The sequence below is a fragment of the Lithobates pipiens genome, unplaced genomic scaffold, assembly GCF_037356315.1.
Source record: "Lithobates pipiens isolate NorthernLeopardFrog02 unplaced genomic scaffold, aLitPip1_a1.2 Scaffold_18, whole genome shotgun sequence".
Lineage (NCBI taxonomy): Eukaryota > Metazoa > Chordata > Amphibia > Anura > Ranidae > Lithobates > Lithobates pipiens.
Genome location: NW_027507758.1, coordinates 447,267,805 through 447,291,591, shown reverse-complemented (window position 1 = coordinate 447,291,591; position 23,787 = coordinate 447,267,805). Strand labels below are relative to the sequence as shown.

General features: G+C 41.7%; 1 protein-coding gene across 5 annotated transcripts in view; it reads right to left on the bottom strand.

Moving 5' to 3' along the window:
- DOCK10 (dedicator of cytokinesis 10) overlaps positions 1–23,787 on the bottom strand; it is a 412,410-nt gene that overhangs the window by 331,866 nt on the left and 56,757 nt on the right. For 2 of the 5 annotated variants that reach the window (XM_077488202.1, XM_077488207.1), the window contains exon 1: positions 3,337–3,600. The exons of 1 other annotated variant lie outside the window; for it this stretch is intronic. In XM_077488202.1, coding sequence (XP_077344328.1) covers positions 3,337–3,498 — 162 coding nt within the window. In that variant the 5' untranslated portion in view covers positions 3,499–3,600. Of the gene's footprint in view, positions 1–3,336; positions 3,604–23,787 lie in introns of those variants that run through there. 2 more of the 5 variants (XM_077488203.1, XM_077488204.1) reach the window with 2 other exon arrangements.

Below are 23,787 nucleotides of genomic sequence, written 5' to 3'. Positions count from 1 at the left end.
GTTCCTGTGTCACCAGATTTTCTTGACAGAAGCGAGAGCCAATTGCTTTCACTGCTATCAATCTCTCCAATGAGAGAGACATCAGCGGGAGCCACTGCGCTCGAGCACATCGATGGAGTTCTCAGGGCTCAGGTAAGGAAAAGGGGGGGGGATCTGGGGGGGACTTGCAACACAGATGGTTTTTCACCCTAATGCAAAGATTGCATCAAGGTGAAAAACCATAAGGTCTTAAAACCATTTTAGCCCAGGTTCACACAGAGCTGCAGGAATGAAGCCGTGTGAGTTCAGCTGAACTGATTTCACTCCCGCATATCAGTCACAATTTCAACCACGATTTCAGAGACATCTGTGCAGGTTACACAGATATCAATGTAAATTGCAGCCCGAAATTGCAAAAAGTAGTACAGAAACCACTTCTTGAAATCGGTGTGGCGCTGCACCAATTAGGACGGTGCCATTGTCGGCAACTGCTGCCGATTTGACAAGCGATTTGACATGTCAAATTGCCTGTCAAATCATACCAATGTGAACCAGGGGTTAAGGTGAAAAACATTTAGACTTTAGTACCATTTTAAATTACATGTAAATAGAAATCACAACTCTCTAACATTCAGGTACAGAAAAAGCTAACATTTGAATACTGCAAATATTATCAAAGCCTCATTTACATCAGTCAATATAGCTTTTTTTAAAACGTTAAACCTTTATTTTGAATAGAGTAGGGTTCTTGCTCCCATTTGGGATATTTGCCTTCACTTCCTGTCTTGTAGAGACGAAATCCTCACTGTAACAAAAGTCCTCCTTTTCATGTCCTGGTGACAAATTTTCCCTCACTTTCAGTCCCAATGACAATAATCATCAGGACAAATACAGAGGGTAAATTCTCCCAGCAGGGACAAAGAAAGCAATTCAATCTTTACAGAGGTACTAATCCTCACTTACTCCATCCAAACCTAAAAATATATAAACTCTTAAAAAAAAAGTATGGGTTTTAAAAAAGAGAAAGTATATATACACCCCTAGGTGAATGCAGCATCAGTTTGGTGCTGCATCTGTCCCCCGTGGCCCCTAAGACCAAGAACCAAGGAATCAAAGTCCATTGATCACTTAGTTCTCTGTCTTCCATGGTGTCTGTCAGGCAGCAGCTCTCTGTTATTCCCCTCCAATGCTCACTGGAGCGCTGGGCTCTGGAGAGGGCAGGAGCGGCTGGCTCAGGCTCTCACCAGTGCATTGAGAGGCTGAGCCAGCTGTCAGTCACGCACTTAGATAGAAACCGACATCCGGGCAAAGGAACGCTGGCCTTACTTCTCCTTTAATGTGTATTCCCAGGCAAAAATAATTTTTTTCAGATTTTGGAAAAAGCAGGAAAGATTAGACCCCAGGTTGTGGTCTTACTGCTATTCGGGGCTCCATTAGAAAGAGGGCAATGCTTGCGTAAACACAAGCATGGCACAAAAACATTTACAACATTTTTTTAAATGTTCTATTTTTTTAATAGCATTAGTGTATATTGAGTACAGCTGCACACAGCCAATTATGTCCATGGGCGGCTGTAGGGAGCAGCTGGGCTACCTGGGTGGGGGAATGCTTTGCAAGGCTCAAACACCCGTGTATCAAGCCCCATACACACTATCACTTTTTCTGCTGATTTTTGTCTTCAGATTTCTTGCTTGGTTATTGTGTAACATTGATCTTTAGAACTTTGCAGAATTGACCCCCGGATTATAAGGCCCCATACACACTATTAGATTTTCTGCAGGTTTTTGTCTTCAGATTTACCAAAACCATGCAGTGCAAGGGCCTTCCTGATTGCATACACATTGAAACTCCTAAGGTTTGACCTCATATTATATGGTTTTGGTAAATCTAAAGGAAAAAATAAGCAGAAAATCTGAGTGTGTATGGGGCTTTAAGAGTCAGGAGAAATCTCCTCCCTTTAGATTGTAAGTGCCACATGAAGGACCTTCCTATTCGTTCTGTATTTAACTATATTGTAATTTTACTGTAAAGCACTGCTCCCCCTGTTGGCGCTCTATAAATTCTGTATAATAATAATGGCCCTAGGTTTCAGTAAAAACATGCCAGGGGTTCACATTCTTCCCTAAGCTGTCCAAAATGTAAAAAATAAAATAGTATTAATAGTAAAATAATAAAAATGAAAAAAGTTTTTAGCTTGATGCAGATTTTAAGTTTGTTGCTGAAAAAAACAACTACGTGGTGATGTGCAGAGTAAATTAAAACGCAACAACCAATGGGATTTCAGTTTGCTGCCAACAGACCGTTAATAAGATAAATCCTGATAATGATTCACTTTTTACCTTATGCAAAGGTCTATTGATTCGAAGTATTGGGTTTGGAATAGGTTCTGTAGACCTAAGGCAGCATACTGCGGTCCCGGGACTCTGGAGTGCGGGTTAGCCAGTGTCTGACCGGCTGGCTGGTAAACTGCAGGCCAATAACAACATACAATCTGTCCGAGAAGATGGTACTGTACTTTATTCCAGGTACAGCAGCGACTCTGACATTTGGCTTACTGCAGAGTATAACGATTGTAATTATTACGAAAATTACTATTCTTACTAATAAAATAATAATCATTAAAAAAAAAAAAATCATAATAAAGCCCGATGTTCCCATTAATGACATTTTATTCTTCAGAACTAGGAAATACTGGAAGCTGCTATGCTCATGAATATTCACCATTCAGCTCCATTTTACAGTAAAACAAACATTTGCATTGGTTTCTATGTTGGTTTACTCAAAGTCCTTATGATGTTATAAAAGACAACTTATTACTTCTAAAACTTTACAATGTTCCATTTCAGCAGAAAAGTGCAAAAACAAAAATAACAACCAACATAATAGTATAAATCACACAAACAAATATAATATCTAAATATAATACAGTGAAAACAAACAGCTCACATACAAGCGATCCCATAGAGATAGAGCATAAGTGCATCAAGTATCAGATAACCAAAATCTGAGTTAAAAGACAGAAAGTCAATATATAGACTCTCCGTCACATTACTGCTGTCATTCTCGTCGTGCCAGAACTACACAGCATCCATCCTTACAGATAAATTTCTAAACAAGATCCTGCAAATAGCATTGGGAACTCATGTATCTGCACACTGATCTATACAGATGTTACATAATGGAAATATATCAGCACTGTATACAGAACATAAAAAAATAATAGTTATTAAAAAAAAAAAAAAAGGCAGAAAAGCTAAATCAGATTATGTCTGTGCATGCTAATATGAAGAAATGACACAGCTGTATCCATCCAATAATCCTGTGGCTGCTGTGACAGTTTGCTAAGGCATACTCTACCATTATGATCAGAGTTCTCGGTCTGCTTATTTCATCCACATCATCCTGTAGCACAATCTCATGTGACAGATCCTCCTGTCGTCTGGTGCAAATATGGGGACAGCTCCTCTGTACCACAGACCGAAAGGCTTGGAGCAGAACAATGCTGGCAGCACAGCCCATATCTGCATCCTGAAGCCCACAAAATAACTTCTATGTTGATGCTATGTTTGTACAACAGTGGCTCCTTGTCCCTGAAAGCAGCCTACACTGCAGCTGTAGCCAGACAGCCTCTCCAATCAGTTCCTGCTGCCCTGATCATCTGATCACAACTAAAGAGCTTGGATGCAGCTAGAGGAAAAGACTTCATCTACTGTAACTGAACACTTTGCACAGACATTAGGGCATGAAACATCTCAAAATCATTGTGGAATGGAGAGGAGACCAAGGTTTCCTGTTTTCTTAATTCCACAGAGCAAGGAAAAGCTGCTTTATCATGCTGCTTCCATTAAAATCCGAAGAATAAAAGAATAGTCACGTCTTCCAAACTGTAACAACGTACAGCAAATATTTATTCTGTATGTAATTTGGCAATTTTAGATTTGTCTGTCCTATGAGAAAAATTGGACAAGTGTCATAATATATTACTAAATATTTAGGTCTTCCATATTTTCAAGTCAAAAATAATTACAATCAAAAGAAATCTAACTTGGATTCCACATTGCTTATTATTATAATTTTTTTTTGCGTGAAATGCACAAATTTTTACTGACTGTGGAAACAGGTGTACAATGATTTATTATGGCAGCACTATGGATGTGGGAGGGGCAACTAAACTGCATTGTGTCCAATGAGTAGGTGTGTCCAGAACTGAGGGCCAAGCTAGATCTATGTTCGTAGAGATGCATTTTTTTGTAGCGTTAGGCAGGTGTGTTGTCATGCTTTAACAATGGACGTTAACGTGCAAGTGTTTTTGAATTTAGAATTTGGAGAGGATGAAGTTATCGACCATTGGCCAAGGTCTGTTAATAGAGTGGGGCAAACAGTTCAAGCTGAGACAAAGTTTGGTTTGCCGGTCTGAAAAAACACCCGAATATGCATGCACTGGACGGTGACGTCACAATGGGGCGGTGCCCCAGGTGACATCACTAGCTGGCCCCGCCCCTTACCTATTTAAGAACTGTCAAATGGCAGAGCAGGCATTCAGCAGTCAGTCCTCCTCGCGGGCTGAGCGTTTTTTTGGGGGGTCCGGGGGTGCAGCGGGCATCATGATTGATGATCAAGCTATATTGGGGCACATTGTTTTTTTAATAAAGGATTTGTCAAAAATGTTTTTTTTGTCTTATTGACACTTTTTTGGTGAATGATTAGGGCAGTGATGGCGAACCTTGGCACCTTGTACCCCTACTCATTCACATGGGGGGACATTAAAGGGGGCTTCCAGATTTCGATAAGCCTCCTGCCCCATAACCACAGCCCAGGATTGTCGAGAAGAGGCCCTTGTTTACATCAACATGGAGACAAGGTGCTTTGGGGTAGGGGGTGAAGAGCCAGGAGGGGGGGTGTTCGCTCGTCCATCTCTTCCCTTTCCTGACCTGCCGAGCTGCATGTTTGGGTCTCGTATGAATTTTTGGGGGGACCCCATGCCATTTTTTAAAAATGTTGGCATGGGTTCCCCTTAAAATCCATACAAGGATTTGGGGGGCTACCCCACACCGTTTTTTTTTTTTTTTTGTATTGCTGGCAACAGTAATGAATTGCCAGCAATTTAAATGTAATTTTTTTACTTTAGAAATGTCAGTTTTGCTGCAGCGGGTTCAATACACTGTACAGATGCGCCATTTTACAGGCAGACTAAGGGGACCACCCAGGCACTATATTTTAATTTTTCAGGAATTTTTCATTTCTGCTGTTTCACTTTAAGCGACATTAAAATCACTTTGCATTGTTACATGTCCCCCAGGGCAGTACCCAGGCCCCCATATCCTTTTTATAGCCAATAACTTGCATATAAGACTTCAAAATTCGGGTCCCTTAGACTTCAATGGGGTTCGGGTCTGAACTGTTGTGATGTTTGAGTGGTGAGGCGTGAACCGAACTGAGAGGTGTTCGGCCCAACTCTATTTGTTAATACCTGCTGTCACACGTATTTGTGTTTTGAAGCTCTACCACTAACTTTTAATGCACTAAATGCAGAAAACATTTTTGTATATCCTAAAATGTGCTTCACTTCCATGCAGGAATGAGAACAGGCATTATTTTTTTATTTAGAACCTGGACATGTGTTGTAGTGCATTGTAATTTGTAAGTTGACCCTAATGATGGCGATTGGTGAAACATGTTGCGGCCAACTCCGCAGTCATCACCTCTGACGTCATGTCCGGGCTGACATTTCTAATGGGTTCGTGACTGGCAGACCTCTTGGAAGAACCCCAAAGAAGAGGACTGCGATGGAAAAGAGAAGCATTCTATCTAAAAAAAGCTTATTGGGACCTTTGGTTAAAGATCTAATATCTCTGGTGAGTGAGCACTTTACACTGAGGGTTCAGCATGAAGAGGACCTGTCAATTGAGCACTTTTTGGTACTTTGGTTTACATGCAGACACTTTCTAGATGTGAGTGTTTTATTTTAGGTGCACATTTGATAAGTTTTGATTTACTACACTGTTTTTTTTCTTTTGGTTACTCTCGCTTGATCGGATGGAGACAAGCGGTGTTTGAAACATATCTGGATGGCTCCCACAAATTGACAGAGAAATCTAAGTTGAGGTCTCAAAACATTTAAAGCGCTATTTGACCTCCTTATAACTGAGAGGTCAACAACTTCCGGTGAGTGAGCACTTTTACACCAATATATGCCTGCTGAAGGAGCACTCATGCTCCAAACCTGAGCTCGACCACGCCTTTCATCCTTCACTGCTGACATGCTTGTTGTGTGACCGTCTTCAGCCTCTGATGTTGTTCTGATCCTACGATTACTTCTGGAGTAGCGTTTGGCTTAATTTTGGAGGGTGTCTTCACAGACGTACCAGCTGAGCTTTATTTGACCTTCTGGTCATACCTGGAGGTGAGCGGCCAATCTATACATCTATTGGTGGTGGCTTTTTCTCTCTGATCCCTTTCATTATTGGATTAGTGTTTATTTCTCCTCTATCAAGATATGGACTAATATGGACTAATGAGTCATCCTGATTAATACATATATATATTTGCACCTGGACAATCTTTTGCACTTGGTTTTTTAGTCTTCATTTTGCATTTGGACTTTAGGTATTCATTTCCAATTACATTCATTATTAATTATATTCACTTGATTTATTGTTTATTAATTTATTGAATAAGTTAATTAAATTATTTCTTTATAATCATTTTTACACCAAGGGACCTATAGAAAGAAGAATTGTGATTAACAGCACACTGAAAAGAGACAATACTGTTTTATTTTTTATTTTTAACCATATGGACTTTCTTTATGGACTTAAATATTCACTTTCGCTGACAATATAATTCAACACTTGTTGCAGGAATATTCTGTGTAGCGCCACCTTTTTAGTTTTATGTGCTTTAAACAAAAGTTCTGCAGGTTGCTATGTGACATAGGGCTCTTTGCAGACTACTTCTCACTGTAATGCTTAAAAATTAAGCATTTGAAGTTGCGTGATTACCTCAATACAGGGGAAAGTAAATAATAGAAAATGAAAGAATGATTCTGTAGAGCTGCTTTTCTCAACCTTTTTAACATAAAACCCTTGGTAAGCTAATAATTACTGTAACTACAGCTCACAGTACATTAGTATGATAATCAGTAGGAAGTACGCTCCTTGCATTTGTGGCCATTCGGATAAATGCCCCTTATAGTTAACTAAAAAGAACATTGGTGTCAGTTGTTACTCGTCCAAGAGGCAGAAGTTGCTCAATGCTCAAGGAAACCCTAACAATCCTGGGAGGAACCCTGTTTGAGAAAGGGTACTCTAGAGGCATTGATTAGGGTTTAGGGAAATAAACTTGCTCTAAGATAGACATTAGATATGGCACAAACATTGTTACACTGTTACTGATAACAGTCAACACTAAGGCTATTTTCACACTGAGGCACTTTACAGGCATTTTACCTCTAAAAATAGCACCTGTAAAGCGCCTCTCCTGTCACTCCAGTGTGCCCCAGTGCTTTCATAATGGAGCAGTGAGCTTGCGGGACGTTAAAAAAAGTCCTGCAAGCAGCATCTTTGTGGTGGTTTAGGAACAGTGAATACACTGCTCCCAAAACACCCATGCCCATTGAAATAAATTGGGCACTGCTGCAAAGCGCCTGCAAAGCTATTTGGCAACGGTGCTTTGCGGGCGCTATTAACCCCTTCTTCAGCCTCTAGCAGGGGTTAAAAGTGCCCCGATAGCGGCGTAAAATCGCCGCTAAAACTACCGTAAAGAGCCCCTAAAACTAGCGGCGCTTTACCGCCAACGCTCTCACCACCCCAGTGTGAAAGTGGCCAAAGATAGTTGTAGTTAGTATTGTACATCAAAATGTAACTGGTCTTGGTAATATTTATATTTTGGCCAGTAAATTGCAATGTGATTGAGGTACTGCTCAAAAACGTTGTCTGGCATTAAATTCAATATGGATGTATTTTCTATTATACCAATGTGTATGTCTAACAAAATCGTGTATTATTGTTATTATTACATAATTTCTGTCCTTCAAGCAACCTTCAGTGTGGTAATTGTCTTGTCCTAGAAGACCTGAAACCCAATGACGCTGCCTGTCCGTCCAAATAAGAAACTGATATTGTCTAATAAATTGTCCACATGTAACAGTATCCAGTGAAACAACAAGCAGATGTGCTTAATAACTATTCCTGTAACCACAAGTAATGGCTGCTAAGATGCCTAAAATTCTCAACGTCCAATATGTAAGGTCCAGATATTTTTCCATTATCTATTAATATGCATTAAGGTGTTCATATGCATTTATGGTTAACACTAATGGCCAATATTAACCCAATTAGGCATGCATATTATATATTTTTTAGAGCTGCCTAGCTTGAGTCTAGTAAAACATAATGAATGCCATCATATAGAACCCCGGAGTTTACATGCAAATTCAGCATCATGTACCAATGTTCAGTCTTGCCTGTGAACAGGATCACCCAGCTTTGAACACTGATTGTGCGTAAGACTGGTCTACAGACCTGCCCTTGCCAGACCATCTGTCACAGGCATAGGGATGCTACTAAAACAGAATTTCAAAATGGGTAATCACATCTCAGCTTTCAGGAATCCATCAATTGCTCAGAAACCACTATGCACTAGTGGCTGATAAGGTTTAATAAGTGTCTCATTTGCTGAGTCCTGAGACTGCTGCTGGGGGCCTCTATCTTAGAAACGATGTTACCAGCCCCAGCAGGTTCAGAGCTGTCACTCAAGTTACACCCTATAGCATTTTCCTTCACTCCTCCCCAGCTACTACATAAAAGGTTTTGTAAAGGTTTTGTAGAGAGTTGATTGGTGGAGATGCTGGGTCAGCAAAGACAGTAATTGAAAACTGCCAGAAGAGAAGAAGCCTATGAGGTGCAAAAAGAGACTGAGCTAGGGAACTGACTCTCCTGAAGGGGTCAAATTTGTCCAGTAGTATAAAAAGCACACTGCAAGTAAATACGAATGTATTCAGGGAAAAGAAAATTACTGCAGGTAATCATTTAAAATACTTTTTTGTGTGCTTTTACCTGCAATTGTTTAGGTTGGAGACAGGGTCTCTTTAAGAAAAATAATAAATCAGTAAAAAAGACTATGGGGTTGATTTACTAAAACTAGAGAGTACAAAATTTGGTGCAGCTGTGCATGGTAGCCAATCAGTTTCTAACTTCAGCTTTTTCAAAGCTTTGGCAAAAATCCTGGAAGCTGATTGGTTTCTATGCAGAACTGCACCCGATTTTGCACTATTCAGTTTTATTAGATCAACCCCTCAACCCCTATGCATATTATCATCATGCACATTTTACTCTTTAAAGGGGTTGTAAAGGTAAATGTTTTTTCACCTTAATGCATTCTATGCATTAAGGTGAAAAAACAACTGACAGTGCCTGCGCCCCCAGCCCCCCCGTTTTACTTACCTCACCCCTCGAAAATCCCGCGCTCGCACCCGTCGTCCTTTCCACCGTTCAGCCTGGCCGCTGATTGGCTGGAGTGGATGGATGGAAAGCAGCGCAGCCATTGGCTCACGCTGCTGTCAATCACATCCACTGACGCGGAGCGCCGGGGGGCGGGGCCGTGTGATACAGAGAGCGGCTATAGCCGCCGGCTGTATCACGGGAGCGTGCCCGCAGATGCTTCTCACCATGTGAGGGAGCTCGCATGAACGTGAGAAGCACCTGCGGGAAGAAGCAGAGACAGCCGCAGAGGGACCCCAGAAGAGCAGGTTCGGGGCCACTCTGTGTAAAACGAGCTGCACAGTGGAGGTAAGTATAACATGTTTTTTATTTAAAAAAAACTAAAAAATCACTTTACAATTCCTTTAAGAAACCAAACCCAGTGATAATACTACATATTACTAAAAGGAAGCAAATAATCAGCTTTCCCATGGTAATGACAGTCTCAAAAGTAAACAATGAACATAATAGGTCACATGCCTAGACCTTATAGAGGCCACAAAAATAGAAAAAATAAAAAGAAACAAATGAAGATGAAAAAATCTGCCGCATGTTGTGACTCACATGCAGCATGTCAGCAGGGGTCAGATGTGTACGATACACAATCTCAGGATTCACTGTTTCTATTTACTTATTGCCAGGTAATCCAGTGTACCTATGTAAAACCTTAGGTGGCAGCGGTCATCTTTTTTTTTCATTACTGTATATGAATACTGCATGTAAATTCACCACTTATAAACAGAAATGAACTTTGAACAAAGTCTTGCAAAGATCATAATATGCTAGGGAAAATAAAAAGAAACACATACCTTTTCTGGCAGGGTTACTCTCTACAACATCCAGAGAGAAATGAGAACAAGATCGCCAACGTCCCATTAGATGTGCAGTTCTGCTATTTATACAATTTTTCTAAGCTATAAGAGCAGTGATCTCCAAAGTGCAGCTATTTGCTTGCCTTTTTTTTACCTTTGGGGCACTATTCCCTCCCACTGACATTAACAATGGAGCCCTATACCTCTCACTGACACCAATGATGTAGCATTATTCATCTCACTGACACCAATGACAGGGCACTATTAGGCCGCGTACACACGGGCGGACTGTTCGCCCAACTTTGTCCGTCAAACAGTTTCGGCAAACAGTCCGCTCAAAATTAGCATGGACGGACATGGCCACACACGACGAACGAACAGTTTGCTGAAACCGTGCGCGATGACGTGAACGGCACGTACGACGGGACGAAAAATACGACGTCCTATACACTGCATTATAACTTTCGGCGTGTAAATCCTTTCTGAGCATGCGCGGAACTTAGTTTGACGAACAAGCCTACACACGGGCGGACTGTTCGCTCAAACAAGGTTTCAGCGGACAGTTTTACGGAATTTCCGAAAAACCTTGTTCGTCAAACTGTCCGCTGAAACTGTCCGCTGAAAGCCCACACACGAGCGGACTGTCCGCCCAAACACTGTTCAGCGGACAAAGTTGGGCGAACAGTCCGCCCGTGTGTACGCGGCCTTACTCTCACTGACACCAACAATGGGGCACTATTCTTCCTACTGACAACAATGACCGGGCACTATTCTTTCCACTGACACCAATGATGGGGCTTTTTTACAGACGGCGGGACAGTTTCTACTCCCACTGCCCACAGCTCAGTCCCTCTAAAGTCTGAAAGACAGTAAACTGGCCCTGTATTTAGAAAGTTTGGCGATCCAGTATAACAGAGTCAAATCTTTCACTTAATCAAGAGAGCTTTCAGATATTTTGCAATGACTACTGTCTGCTTATTTTGAAGCTAAACACATTGATGAACACTCAATGGGATGCTGGGTAGACTAAAATATACACATGCTGTGCTGTGCAAGAGGAGTAGATTAGCTTCAAGCTAGTTTTGGCAGCAAATGTAGAAAAAAGACTTGGCTAGGGTACCCCAGATGTATAACCATCCCCATATCAATCCTATCAATCCTAAACATTCCCAAACTTAGTTATACACAAATGACTAAGGAGGAGCCGAACGCCCCAACTCCCCCCCCAGTTCGGTTTGCAGCAGAACAGGCAAAAAACATGCGAATGCCATTAATGTCTATGGGACACGAACAGGAAAAATCATTTAATCAGTTATTGCCATAAAAAGTGTTTGCCCCAGGGGACATATATCAATGCAAAAAAAGTTTGTCCGTTTTTTGGGGAGCAATGATTTTAATAATTCTAAAAGTGAAACAATAAAAATGAAAAATTCCTTTAAATATCGTGCCGGGGGGGGGGTCTCCTTATTATGCCTGTAAGTAGTGCATCATCATGGCTGTAATGTATTGTCGGATCCTGGCAATATAGATATTATAGATAGATAAAAATAAAAAATAAATAAAATGATGTGGACGTCACCCCCAAAATCCATACCAGGTCCTTCTGGTCTGGTATGAATATTAAGGGGAACCCCGCACCCGCATTTTTTTTTAAATGGCGTGGTGGGAGTCCCCCAGGCACTATATACTCTGAACAGCAGTATATATACTATACGGCCTACCCTATATACTCTGAAGAACATTGGGCCTTAGGTGTTAGTGGTACTAGAACACTGTAATCCCTCACAGTTACTCTTGTTGAGTGCAGGAACAGGCTCTACTGCGCAATATTATATCAAAAATTGTAATTACATGCTCCTGTTAAACAGGGGCAGAAAATGTGGGCCTTGGGCGGTAGTGCCACAACACTGTAACCCCTCACAGATACTGGCTGTTGGGCGCAGGAATGGGCCCTGCTGTAAAACATAAGATCAAAAATCGTAATTGCATGCCCCTGTTAAACAGGGGCAGAAAAATTGGGCCTTGGGTGGTGGTGGTGGTACCCTAAACCCAAAATATTATTGGAAGCTAGAATCATCAAGATTGAGGAGGAATAGGATAGTCAACATAGGCAGTCTTCAAATTCGATCAGTTACATCAGCATCAGGTGCTTGATAGCTGCTGATCCAAGACTGATTCTTTTTTATGAATGTGAGCCTATCAATGGAGTCTGTGGACAGGCACACTCTTTGATCCATTACAAACCCTCCAGCAGGACCGAATGTGCGTCCAGAAAGCATGCTGAATGCAGGACAGGCCAGTAGCTCAATTACATATTGAGCAAGTTCTAGCCAGTGATCCATCCTCAAGAGCAAGTAACCCAGTGGATGCTCTGTTGGAAAAATCTCCAAGTCTGCTCTTGCACCTAGATAGTCCTGCACCATGTAATGCAGGTGCTGGTGATGGTTGCTTGAACCAATCAGACCTTGGCACAGAGGACTGAAAAATTGTTTAAAGGCATCGATCAGCCAGCCACCTTCTCCACCGCTCTTCCTCTGACTGAATGAAGCCTCAGCAACACGTTGTCCAGCACCAGAAAACTAACCTCTGCAAATGCATTGCACATACCGTTTTTCAAGGCCTCCTGAAGATGTTTCATCCTTTACTCCCTCTGCGATGGCAGGGTGATTTCTACAACCTTACTCTTGTAACGTGGATCAAGAAGGGTTGCCAGCCAGTAATGATCCCTCTCCTTGATACCACGAATCCTAGGGTCTTTTCGCAAACTTTGCAGAATGAGGGAGGCCATGCAGCGTAAGTTTGCAGAGGCATTTGATTCTGAGTCCTCCGGGTCACTAAGGATCACATGATCCATAACTACTTCCTCCCAACCACGTACAACTCCTTGGGTTTCTGGGGACTGAACACCATCCCTTGAAGACTGCTGCTGAGTGTTATCCTCTAGATACATGCTGACATAATCCTCCTCCTCTTCTTCCCGTGTGTTTGTCAGGCCCGCAGGAATGCTATCTGGATAAAGGGAACCGTGAGAGGTAAAGAAGTCCTCCTCTTCCTCCCGCTGTTCTGCATCATGTGCCCTGTGCATGATTCCACAAAGCATGTGCTTCAACAGGAAGACTAGAGGGACAGTGGCATTGATGCATGCATTGTTGTTGCTCACCATCCTTGTGGCCTCCTCAAATGGTGACAGGACAGTGCATTCATCCTTGATCAGTAGCCACTTGCATGGCGAAAAACCAAGCTCCCCTGACTCTGTCCTGGTACCATACTCGCACAGATACTCATTGATGGCCCTCTGCTGTGTGTGCAGCTGCTACAGCATTGCCAACATTGAGTTTCACCTGGTGGGCATGTCACAAATGAGGCGGTTGGTGGGCAGGTCGCATACCCTTTGAATGTCAGCCAGCTGAGCACTGGTATTGTATGACCGGCGGAAATGACCACAGACTTTTCTGGCCTGCCTCAGGAGATCCTGTAAGCCTGGGCACCTTCTTAAAAAACGCTGCACCACCAAATTCAGGATGTGTCAAACACGGAACATGGGTCAAGTGTCCTTGTCGGAGGGCGGAGAGAAGGTTGGTGCCATTATCGCATACAACCATTCCTGGCAGAAGCTGGCATGGCGTCAACCACCTCTGAGCCCGCTCCAGTGTGGCTCCTGTCCCCTAGGTAGACCAACTCAAGCACTGCATGGCATATTTTAGCTTGACTGCTTGCGTAGCCCCTTTAACGCTTACAGAGCACCGCTGGTTCAGAGGAAAAATCAGCAGAAGAGCCCGTAGAGGAAGAAGAAGAGGAGGTGGTGGAAGAGAGAGCCATGGCAAACTCACCACTATCATTTTGGAGGCGTGGTGGTGGAACAAGCGCCAACAACACTGAACCCTGTCCTGCATCCTTTCCAGCTGCCAGCAGAGTTACCCAGGGTGCCGTGAAGGAAAGGTAACGTCCCTGCCCATGCCTGCTGGACCATGAGTCAGCGGTAATATGAACCTTACTGCTGGCGGCCCTGTCCAACGAGACCAAAACATTGCCTTCCACATTTCCGTAGAGAGCCGGAATGGCCTTCTGTGAAAAGAAGTGGTGTTTTGGAACCTGCCACTGAGGTACAGCACATTCCACAAATTCACGAATAGGGGGCAGAGTCTACCAGCTGAAAAGAGAGCAGTTGCAGTGCTAGCAATTTGGCCAAGCTGGAATTTAAACGCTGAGCATGTGGATGGCTTGGACAATATTTATTTTTATGGATCAGCAACTGGGGTAGGGCAATTTGCCTGCTAATATCAGATGGTGGTGTACAGCTAGCAGATTGGCTGCAAGTACTTGGGACACCTATTGTGTCACCTACGGCTGCACTGTATTGTGTATTGTGTACACCACCAGAAGTGTAGTAGAAACTGTACACACTGTATTAGATATTGTGTACACTGCCTGTACTGTATTCGAAACTGTACTACGGCTGCACTGTATTGTGTACTGTGTACATCACCAGAAGTGTAGCAAAAATTGTACACACTGTATTAGATACTGTGTACATCGCCTACACCTTATTAGAAACTGTACTACAGCTGCACTGTATTGTGTACTGTGTACACCACCAGAAGTGTAGTAGAAACTGTACACACTGTATTAGATACTGTGTACACTGCCTGAAGTGTATTAGAAACAGTACACTATGGAATGCACTGTAGATATAGGCTACACTGGATGCAGAGTATATATATATATATATATATATATATATATATATATATATATCAAATACATTGCTACTAACTGTATAACCTGCCTGCTTAATCTAAATCATGCTATCTTTCTGTCCATGCCAACAACACTACACACAGTCACCGTGTAAGCAGCCTTATATAGTGTGGGTTGTGGGGCGTGGACTTGGCCCCCCGGGCCATGATTGGCCAGAGGCACCCTGCCTTTGGCCAATTATGGTTCTCTTAGCAGAATGTGCTGTGATTGGCCAAAGCATGCAGGTCAGGTGCATGCTTTGGCCAATCATCATACAGCAAAATTTGAGAGCTGCCGAATGCCCCATAATGCTAATAATTCCATTACTTGGAGTAGAGTGCACAGGAAAAGTATTCGTAGACCTCAGGGGATAGGCTCATACCTTCATGTGATTGGTCACGGGCAAGCTTTCAAGAACATGCCCACAAGGTGCCTCCTCTATAATCCTACACCACTTTATCAATCCCATGTTTTGTAGCTTGCAGTGCAGAGTAACCAGGGAACAGAAAGGGAGGGTGCCCTGTGTCTGTACTTTACTCCAAGATATAGAATTTTCAGTACAGGACAAAGAAAAAGTATTCACAGACCCTAGGATGTTCCCAAGCAATGAATGAGAAGGGTGGGCAACAGCTAGGCAAGTAGAACTGTGCCAACAGGCCCAATAACAACAAGGGTCAAAAAGACCGAACTTCAGAGTGCAATTGCAAGTGTCAGTAAAAAGTGTGCAACTTGTGGTAATATTTCAAACCAGGTCCACTCGAGACTAAGCTCTGAGTGGTTGAGATTTATTGTCAAATTTGAAAAGTTTACACCATAGTGAATGCAATTCAAATATTATCACAGTTTTTAACAGACATTAGAAGTAGGGTTGCATCGATATAACAGCGGACGGAAATAAGGTTATCCGCGTTTTGCTTATGGAAAAAAAGGTGCTGATTATGGCCCCTCGAAAAAAAACAAAAAAAAAACAAAACAAAAAATGCAACATTGGTGTGTTTTTGCCACGTTTTAAATGCATTTCAATGGGGAGGTTTTTGGTGTTTTTTTTTTAACTGACAAATATGTACCATAAAAGCGGCAAGCAGGATTTTTAACAACACAATGGAAGCGCAACAGACCGCTGTGAAGACATACACAGAATTTAAAGGGATGCATTTTTCTTGAGCTTTTCTTGCACTTTTTTTTCACACAAAAGCACTTCAAAATCTGTTCAGTGTGAAACCAGCCTATCAGTCAAAAAGGTGTCAATTATGGCCGAAAACAAATTTGTATTCATTTAAATGTATGATATTATTTAAAAAGTAGAACATAATACAATTATGTATAAATATACATTTAAAGAAAAACTACATTTTGGTATCGGTCAAGTGCATCCAGAATTTTCGTTCCAGAATTTTCATTTCGGTTCACCACTAGTCAGAAGTATAAAGGGTGACCATGGCTTACCTGTCCACAATGTTGGACTGTATATGAAATCCAGGCTTTGCCTATCTCGTTGGGTGTACCCCTAAATGGATCTTCAGGGACTAAGTACTATATGGATGGACCATGGCCCAGGAACCGTATGGCACCAGTCAGCTAACTGTACACATCGCAAGGCAAGCACTAATGCAGGATCCAGCACCCATGCAGGATCCAGCACCCGAAGGAACGTTACAGACTGTCCCCATAGTGTGGGGGCAGCTCCCAAGGTTTACTGAGGTCACCATGCACATTTGAACTGGTTGATTTAAGAGTAATTTCTCCATGAAGGAGAGGAGGTCCAACACCTTAGGGCACTAGCACAAAACTGAGGATTCACAGAGTGGGGTAGGGTTATAGTGGAGGTGCCAAGGGGGCACATCCTTGAAAGCTTTGTCAATGTCCAATCACCTGAAGGTGGGAGCTTACAACGGTCTGTTAATACTTTGCCTGAGTTCTGTGTTATTCATGTAAGATAATTGTATTTAGGGAAAGAAGCAGGAAATAGCTGCAAAAAAAAGGTTTTAAATGTCAACTCTGGGCTGGCCAGATATATGGTGACAGATCCAACCCCCACATATAGATGATGTACTAATTATTTTGTCTAGGGAGTTTATAATAGTGAGAAATGCTTACATTACACCCCAGTACCGCAGCGGATCACATGTGCGATCTTTAATATATAAAAGGATGTAAAATTGAATACCTCACTGATAAAAAAAAAGAAAAAAAAAGGTATGACATATATAGTGAATACAAGCAGCTGCAATAGTTCGGCTGATGTCAGCTGCAGCTGTTTTGTTCTGTTTAATCCTTTACATCAGTATAATTGTTGTGCTCCCACACTGCACAGCCAGCTTATGTGACTCAAGAAATCTACTTCTGACATGTATGGCCAGAGATAAGCAAGACTGACCTACAAAAGAAAGCTTGGGGGCCCATTTACTTTTATTATTAAAAGTGAACCATGCACAAATGAGCTGAAGACGCTTAGCGGTTAACAGAGAACATAGCGATTCCTGGCTAGCAAGCCATTGGAGAAGGAGATACGCTCACGTGCAGAAATTACATGCTGGGTCTGACCTAATGAAGTATCAGAAGATAATAACACGTCACTAAAAATACCTTGAAATTGTCTTAACAAAAAATTCCTTCATGTATTTTCTTTGTTCTGCAGAAGGATACAGTCAATTGTGTTAACTAATCACAGCAATTTATTACATTGTTAGCTCTTTATTTAAATAATGGCGGGTGCACAAAGGTTTTAAGGGTCTAAACGCAAGCGTTTCTAACACTTTGTATTTCTGGTGGCAAACTGGGATGAATCTAAGGACATTTGCAGAGAGAACAACAATTTAGTGCATATATTCAGGATAAGGGTGACATTTCTAAATGACTACCTTTTTAGAAATCTAATTTCATTTGTAGGAGTAACATCAGCTGCACAGGACATGTATATTGACATCGTAGTACTATTTCTTTTGAAAATTTAATAACTCCAGGCACCATATAAAACATGCTTCAATGCACTTATATTTCCTTAGAAGCCATGAAAGCATGCTTCAGTTCACCAGTTACTCATGGCATACATTGGACTACTTCAGTTAAACCATTTAGTTTAAATAGTTATATTTTTATTTTAGGTGTTGTTTTGGGTCTTAAATAACCCTTATAAAGATTAACATTGAATTAAATCCAATCAATAAAAAAATCCATATATGCGTTAACATATTAATATAATTTAAATTGTTAGATATTTGTAAATCTGCAATTTACGTTACACAAGGCAGGCCTTTGGACTATATAGTTGAAGGTAAATCTAAAGAAATTTGAACAAGAAAATTGTATAATGTATGGCCAACCTAAAGAGATTGTAAAATGTTGTTTTTTTTTCTAATAAAATAACAAACATGTGATACTTACCTCCTCTGTGCAGTGTATTTGTACAGGGCAGCAGAGATCCTCCTCTTCTTGGTTCCCTCCTCACTGCTCCTGGCCCTACCTCCTGTTGAGTGCCCTCACAGCAAGCAGCTTACTATGGGGGCACCCAAGCCGAGCTGCAGCACTATGTGTCCATTCAGACACAGAGCTGCAGCCAGCCCCAGCCACTCTCTCTCCTGATTGGCTGAGTTTGATTGACAGCAACGGGAGCCAGTGGCGCCGTCACTGTGTCTCAGCCAATCGGGGGGGGGGGAGTTCAAGACTGAAGAGGCACTTGTGGGCATTACTGGATAGAGATGGGGCTCAGGTAAGTATTAGGGGGGCGGCTGCTACACACAGAAAGGTTTTTATTTTAATGTATAGAATGCATTAAGATAAAAAACCTTCTGACTTTACAGCCACTTTAATTAGCACACCCTCTACTCACTCTGCTCTCTGTTCCTGTCAGCATGTTCTCTGTCAGCACATGCTGTATGCACTCTATCAAAACAGGACCAGCTTCTGGTGCACCCCTTTCTTCTCACAGTCTGAATGTGCTGCTGTACAGTGGATAACAAGAGGGTGAAATAAAAATTAAAAAATCTAAGTACTTACATAAGGTGCATTTAATGATTTTTTAACAGATAGTAAAACTACACTGTCAGGATGTAACAGGTCATCAGGACCTGGGGTTTGTCTCCAAAGAAACCAACACTGGAAAATGCCACTTTTGGATCCCTTGATCGTACAAGGACTCTACTTTTTGCAGGTATGCTGGGGCAGCACATAGGATTAGGGATGTAGGAAAAATACTGTTCTTGCACATTGGACTTTGAGATGTTTTTTGCACTTTTCTAAGTAAGGCTTTGTAACCTTGTTCTTCCTTGTCTGAAGTTATTCAAAGTATGTAATGCAATTAACAGTTCTACCTTTCTACAGTTTGGGTCACTGAGATACTTTGGGGTATGAAGATGTCAGTACTAAGATTGATGTAGTGTGCAGATACAAGTGATTAACTAGAGCAACAGAAGTTGACCAACAGCAGGTCCTTAAGCATGTGCCTGGGGCAGGTGGGACAGCCTCTTGCCAGAGGAAGTTGTTGTCGGCACTCTCTCCATGAGCAGTCTTTCTCCCATAGCAACGGGAGGTCATTTGTGCATAAGAGATCCCCAGCCTGTAAACAGGTACGGAAGAGTAAGCCCACGTACACACGGTCTGAGATTTTGGCAACCAAATCCGTCGGATTTTGTCTGACGGATTGTGTCCAAAACTGTTGCATACACACGGTCGGGCCAAGTTGTCTGATTTAGCGGTTGCAAAGAACGCGGTGACGTAATTTTGTTACGATGGGACTACATTCAGGCTAGTAGCCAATAGCTTTGATGTAGGAATTTGATCTGAGCATGCGTGGCACTTGGTCCGATGAAAATGCTCTACACATGATCGGATTAGGTCCGTCCGGCCCAGTTGGTCGGGAAATATTTCCAACATGTTGGAAAATTGGGTCAGACGGAGATTCGGATGGAATCAGTCCGATGCATACCACACACAGTCGGATTATCTGATGACACGGTCCGATAAGACTCATTCCGACAGATTCTCCGACCGTGTGTACAAGGGCTTAAAGGTAGTCAAGTGCAGGCATGGAGTCCACGCTAGGTGCACAGTGGGATCCCATACCATTACTGGGAATGGGGTAGGGGTGATACACTAGACAGGCGGATGTGGACAAGGCTCAGCATGTCCCTCCTAAATGCAAGTGACAGAGAAGGTGTACATTGTCATGGGGACACGAGAGTTATCTGGGGAACAGTTATGGTGCAAGTGTACATTCATCTCTAAAATGGAATTGATTGAAATGGCACAGAGCAAAGATTCCTCATATGTAATGCAGTGACTCTATCCCAAGTCCCTAGTGTAGCCCATAAGAACCCAACCTTGGGTTGACCTCTCATGTGACTCAACCTTAGCACCCAACGATTTAATGGGAAAACATGGAGGAAAGGTCCATCTCCACCCCTACCCCACCTACAAGCATTAGTAAAGGAAATAATTAATTTTTACCAGCTTGGCCCAAAAGAACTACAGTATTTATAGTGAATGTAAACATGGAGTTTTGCTTTAAAGCTGAACTTCATGTATTCTTTGTATTGCATATTTACCCTGGTCCAGCTTGGAGGCGTTCTCTATTTGATGTGGAGATTGTGATGTCATCACTCCTCCTCCCCACACTTTGTCCAAGCACAGAACTTTAGCATTCACTGAAAAAAATGCAAGACGTTTCTATAATTGGTGCCTGTGCAAAGTGAGGCATCTCCTGCATTCACTATGCAGCAAGGTAGCCATTTGGCACTGGAGCTGGAAGACGGTGGCAATACTATCCATTACTACTACAGTGATTGTCCGCTTCTACATGGATCTCACAGGCATGGCACATGCATACTTACATTGGACCAAGCTTAACCAAAGTAGCTATGCAAAACATTTTATAACTGGAATTCAGCTTGAACTTTACACTATACAAAGACACAAAGGGGCTTGTTTACTTAAGTGCTTGTAAAGGCTTTTTACCTTAACGTATTCTCAGCATAAAGTAAAAAAAAAACTTTCATGTTTATCTCCCCCCAGCCCCCTCTAAATACTTACCTAAGCCCTATCTCCATACAGCACTGTGTCCGAGAACAGCAGCACTGCTCTCTCTCTCCTCACAGGCCATTGATTCATGCTGCTGTCAATTCAATCCTGTGAGGAGGGAGAGGGGCCAGGGCTGAGCCAAGCTGTGTGTGTCAATAGACGCAAACAGCCCAGCTTGGGATTCAGCTCGCATGTTTGCCATCTTAGCAAGGGCTAACACAGAAGAGGAGGAGCCAAGCATGTCAGCAAGAGACCCATGAAAAGGAGAATCTGGGCCACTCTCTGCAAAATTTGGGCACAGTGCAGGTAAGTATAACATGTTTATTATTAAAAAAGCACAAGCCTTTACAATCATTTTAAACGCAAAAGGTACAATTTATGGAAATCGGATTTCAAGGGATACACTTGTGGAAAAAAAATGAGAACCGCTGTTCTAAATTATAAAACAAACCCAAAACCCTACATGAAAGTAGAACCTCCTTTTAATGGCAAGGTGTGCAAACCTTCGATATCAAACAAAGAGATCTCCCAATCAGAGTTCCTGAGAGATTGAGAAGTCCACCATCTACCGGAAACCAAAAACTGTTTTTTGATGGATTAACATTTTAAATAGCAAATGTAAAGATCTTGTCACTCAAGGAGTAGAGCTCAGTCATGCTGACCGTAGGGTACATGGATTGTTCTTATACTTTCTACCCATCTCTAATATCTACAGGCAGGTTTAGAGACTGTTGCTATGTAATAATCAAAAATAAAATAAGAGACCCATCACTAACTTTAAATAACTAGGTAAAAGCACAAAATGAAAGTGTAAGTAAAACCCCCTAAAATTTTCAGCCAAGGATGCTGCCATCTGTTTAATCTACAACTGCCATGATGCTGCACATGTGATCAGTTATGACACCAGCCTTTGTATGGTTTGATAGTTTGGTTAAGAGTAGGCTTGTGCAATTTGTTTCGTAACCAATCGAAATTCAGCCGAATTTTGCATCTTTCGGACATTCAGATGCATCTGAATGTCTGAATAAAAAAATAACGAATAACAACGAATACGAAAGAAATATAACGAATAAATTCGAATGAATTCGGTAATTCTTTAAAGATCTAATGAAACAAAAGGTCAGCTCAAAGTAAATCTTATAGTCCAATCAGCTAATTAATTTTGTGTCGGAGGTGGATTACTGGCAGAGTGCATTCCTGAGAACTGAATTAGAAGGGTGTTGTATGGTATTTGAGCCGACGGACTTTGCAGCGGAGGTCCACCGGACTTTCAAACGAACGGACTTGCCCAAACATGATCACTCCAAAAGTTCAACGGATTCGAACGTGATAACGTACGACCGGACCACAATAAGGAAGTTCATAGCCAGTAGCCAATAGCTGCCCTAGCGTCGATTTTTAGTCCGTCGAACTAGCACACAGACGACCGGATTTTAGCCCGTCGGAAACATTTGAAACATGTTTTATTTCTAGGTCCGTCGGACTTTTGGGAAAAAAAGTCCGCTGGAGCACACATACTCTCGAATTGTCCGACAGATTCCAGGCCGCTGGACCTAGTCCATCAAAAAGTCAGATCGTGTGTACGCGGCATTACATTTTCGGTAGGTGCCGGAATTGAAACTGTTTTATGGATGGGTTTACTTCCACTTTAAGTTCTTAAAATGCTTACTAGCAGCTGTTTATCTTTGCAATTCTTTTTTATTTATTTAGAATGTTTCTGTAATCCTCTGGGAGTGTCTAATTGCTGTCTATGCTGGCCCATCATATCTACCCCTGCCCCTGTCTCCATACATAACCATTATTTAGCTACCAGAAGAGAAGAGAAGGAGAATAATAATAATAATAATAATAATACTTTTTTTTTATAATGTCCTTTTTATCAAAAGATCTCAAAGTGCTACAGGTTAGGAACAAAAAACAAAAATAAGCAATTTATACAACAAAGCGAACATCTAAAAAAGACAAAAAGCGTTAGAAAAAATAAATGTTTTAAGACCTTTTTTAAAACAGTCAGTGGATTGAGGAGCCCTCAAGAATGCTATATAGCAACACTTAAGTGGGAGTCTTTTACAGGTAAAAAGCATTTGTAAAATGATTTTAATGCACATATAATTTTATGGCAGGACTGTTTTTAAAATGAATGGTATAATGGTCTAAAAGCAAAGTAGGCTAATTTGCCCCACCCAGTACCTCCACATTGAGGAAACGCATCCTGGTCCAGGACGTACAATTTCAAAGATACATGATAACTCTTGCCACAAAGGAAACTTGGACAGTAACAATACAATCATTTCTTTGACTAGACAAGTTTCGTCATTAAAAACTGAAAACCATAATAGTTCAGAAGAAAGCCAGCGTGCTATTCTGATCTGCTCGGGTATAGAGAAATGAAAGATCCGTTGTGTGTTTGTTTACTTAGTGCTCACATCTGAAGTGTCCTGTGTGCCAAGAGAGTCATAGAACGTCTGCTATTATAATTTCTGCCTCACAGATCGTTTCATTTGTACAGGTATCATGCCAGGGCCACACACAAAATGTGGTTAGTGAATAGTGACCACAGATTTGAAAATGAGTTTCTACATTCAGTTTGGCTGCCTGGCATGTCTTTGACATTAATAAAGGGGGGAGCATTTTATTTGAAGTTATAGGTGGTAAACACTGCATTCAGTATTCACCATTGCCAGTGGCTGCTGAGAAAGCAAAACATAATGATTTCTTCATTTTCCGTTTTTCATCTCCTTGATTTTCTTTTTCTAGGTTTTTTA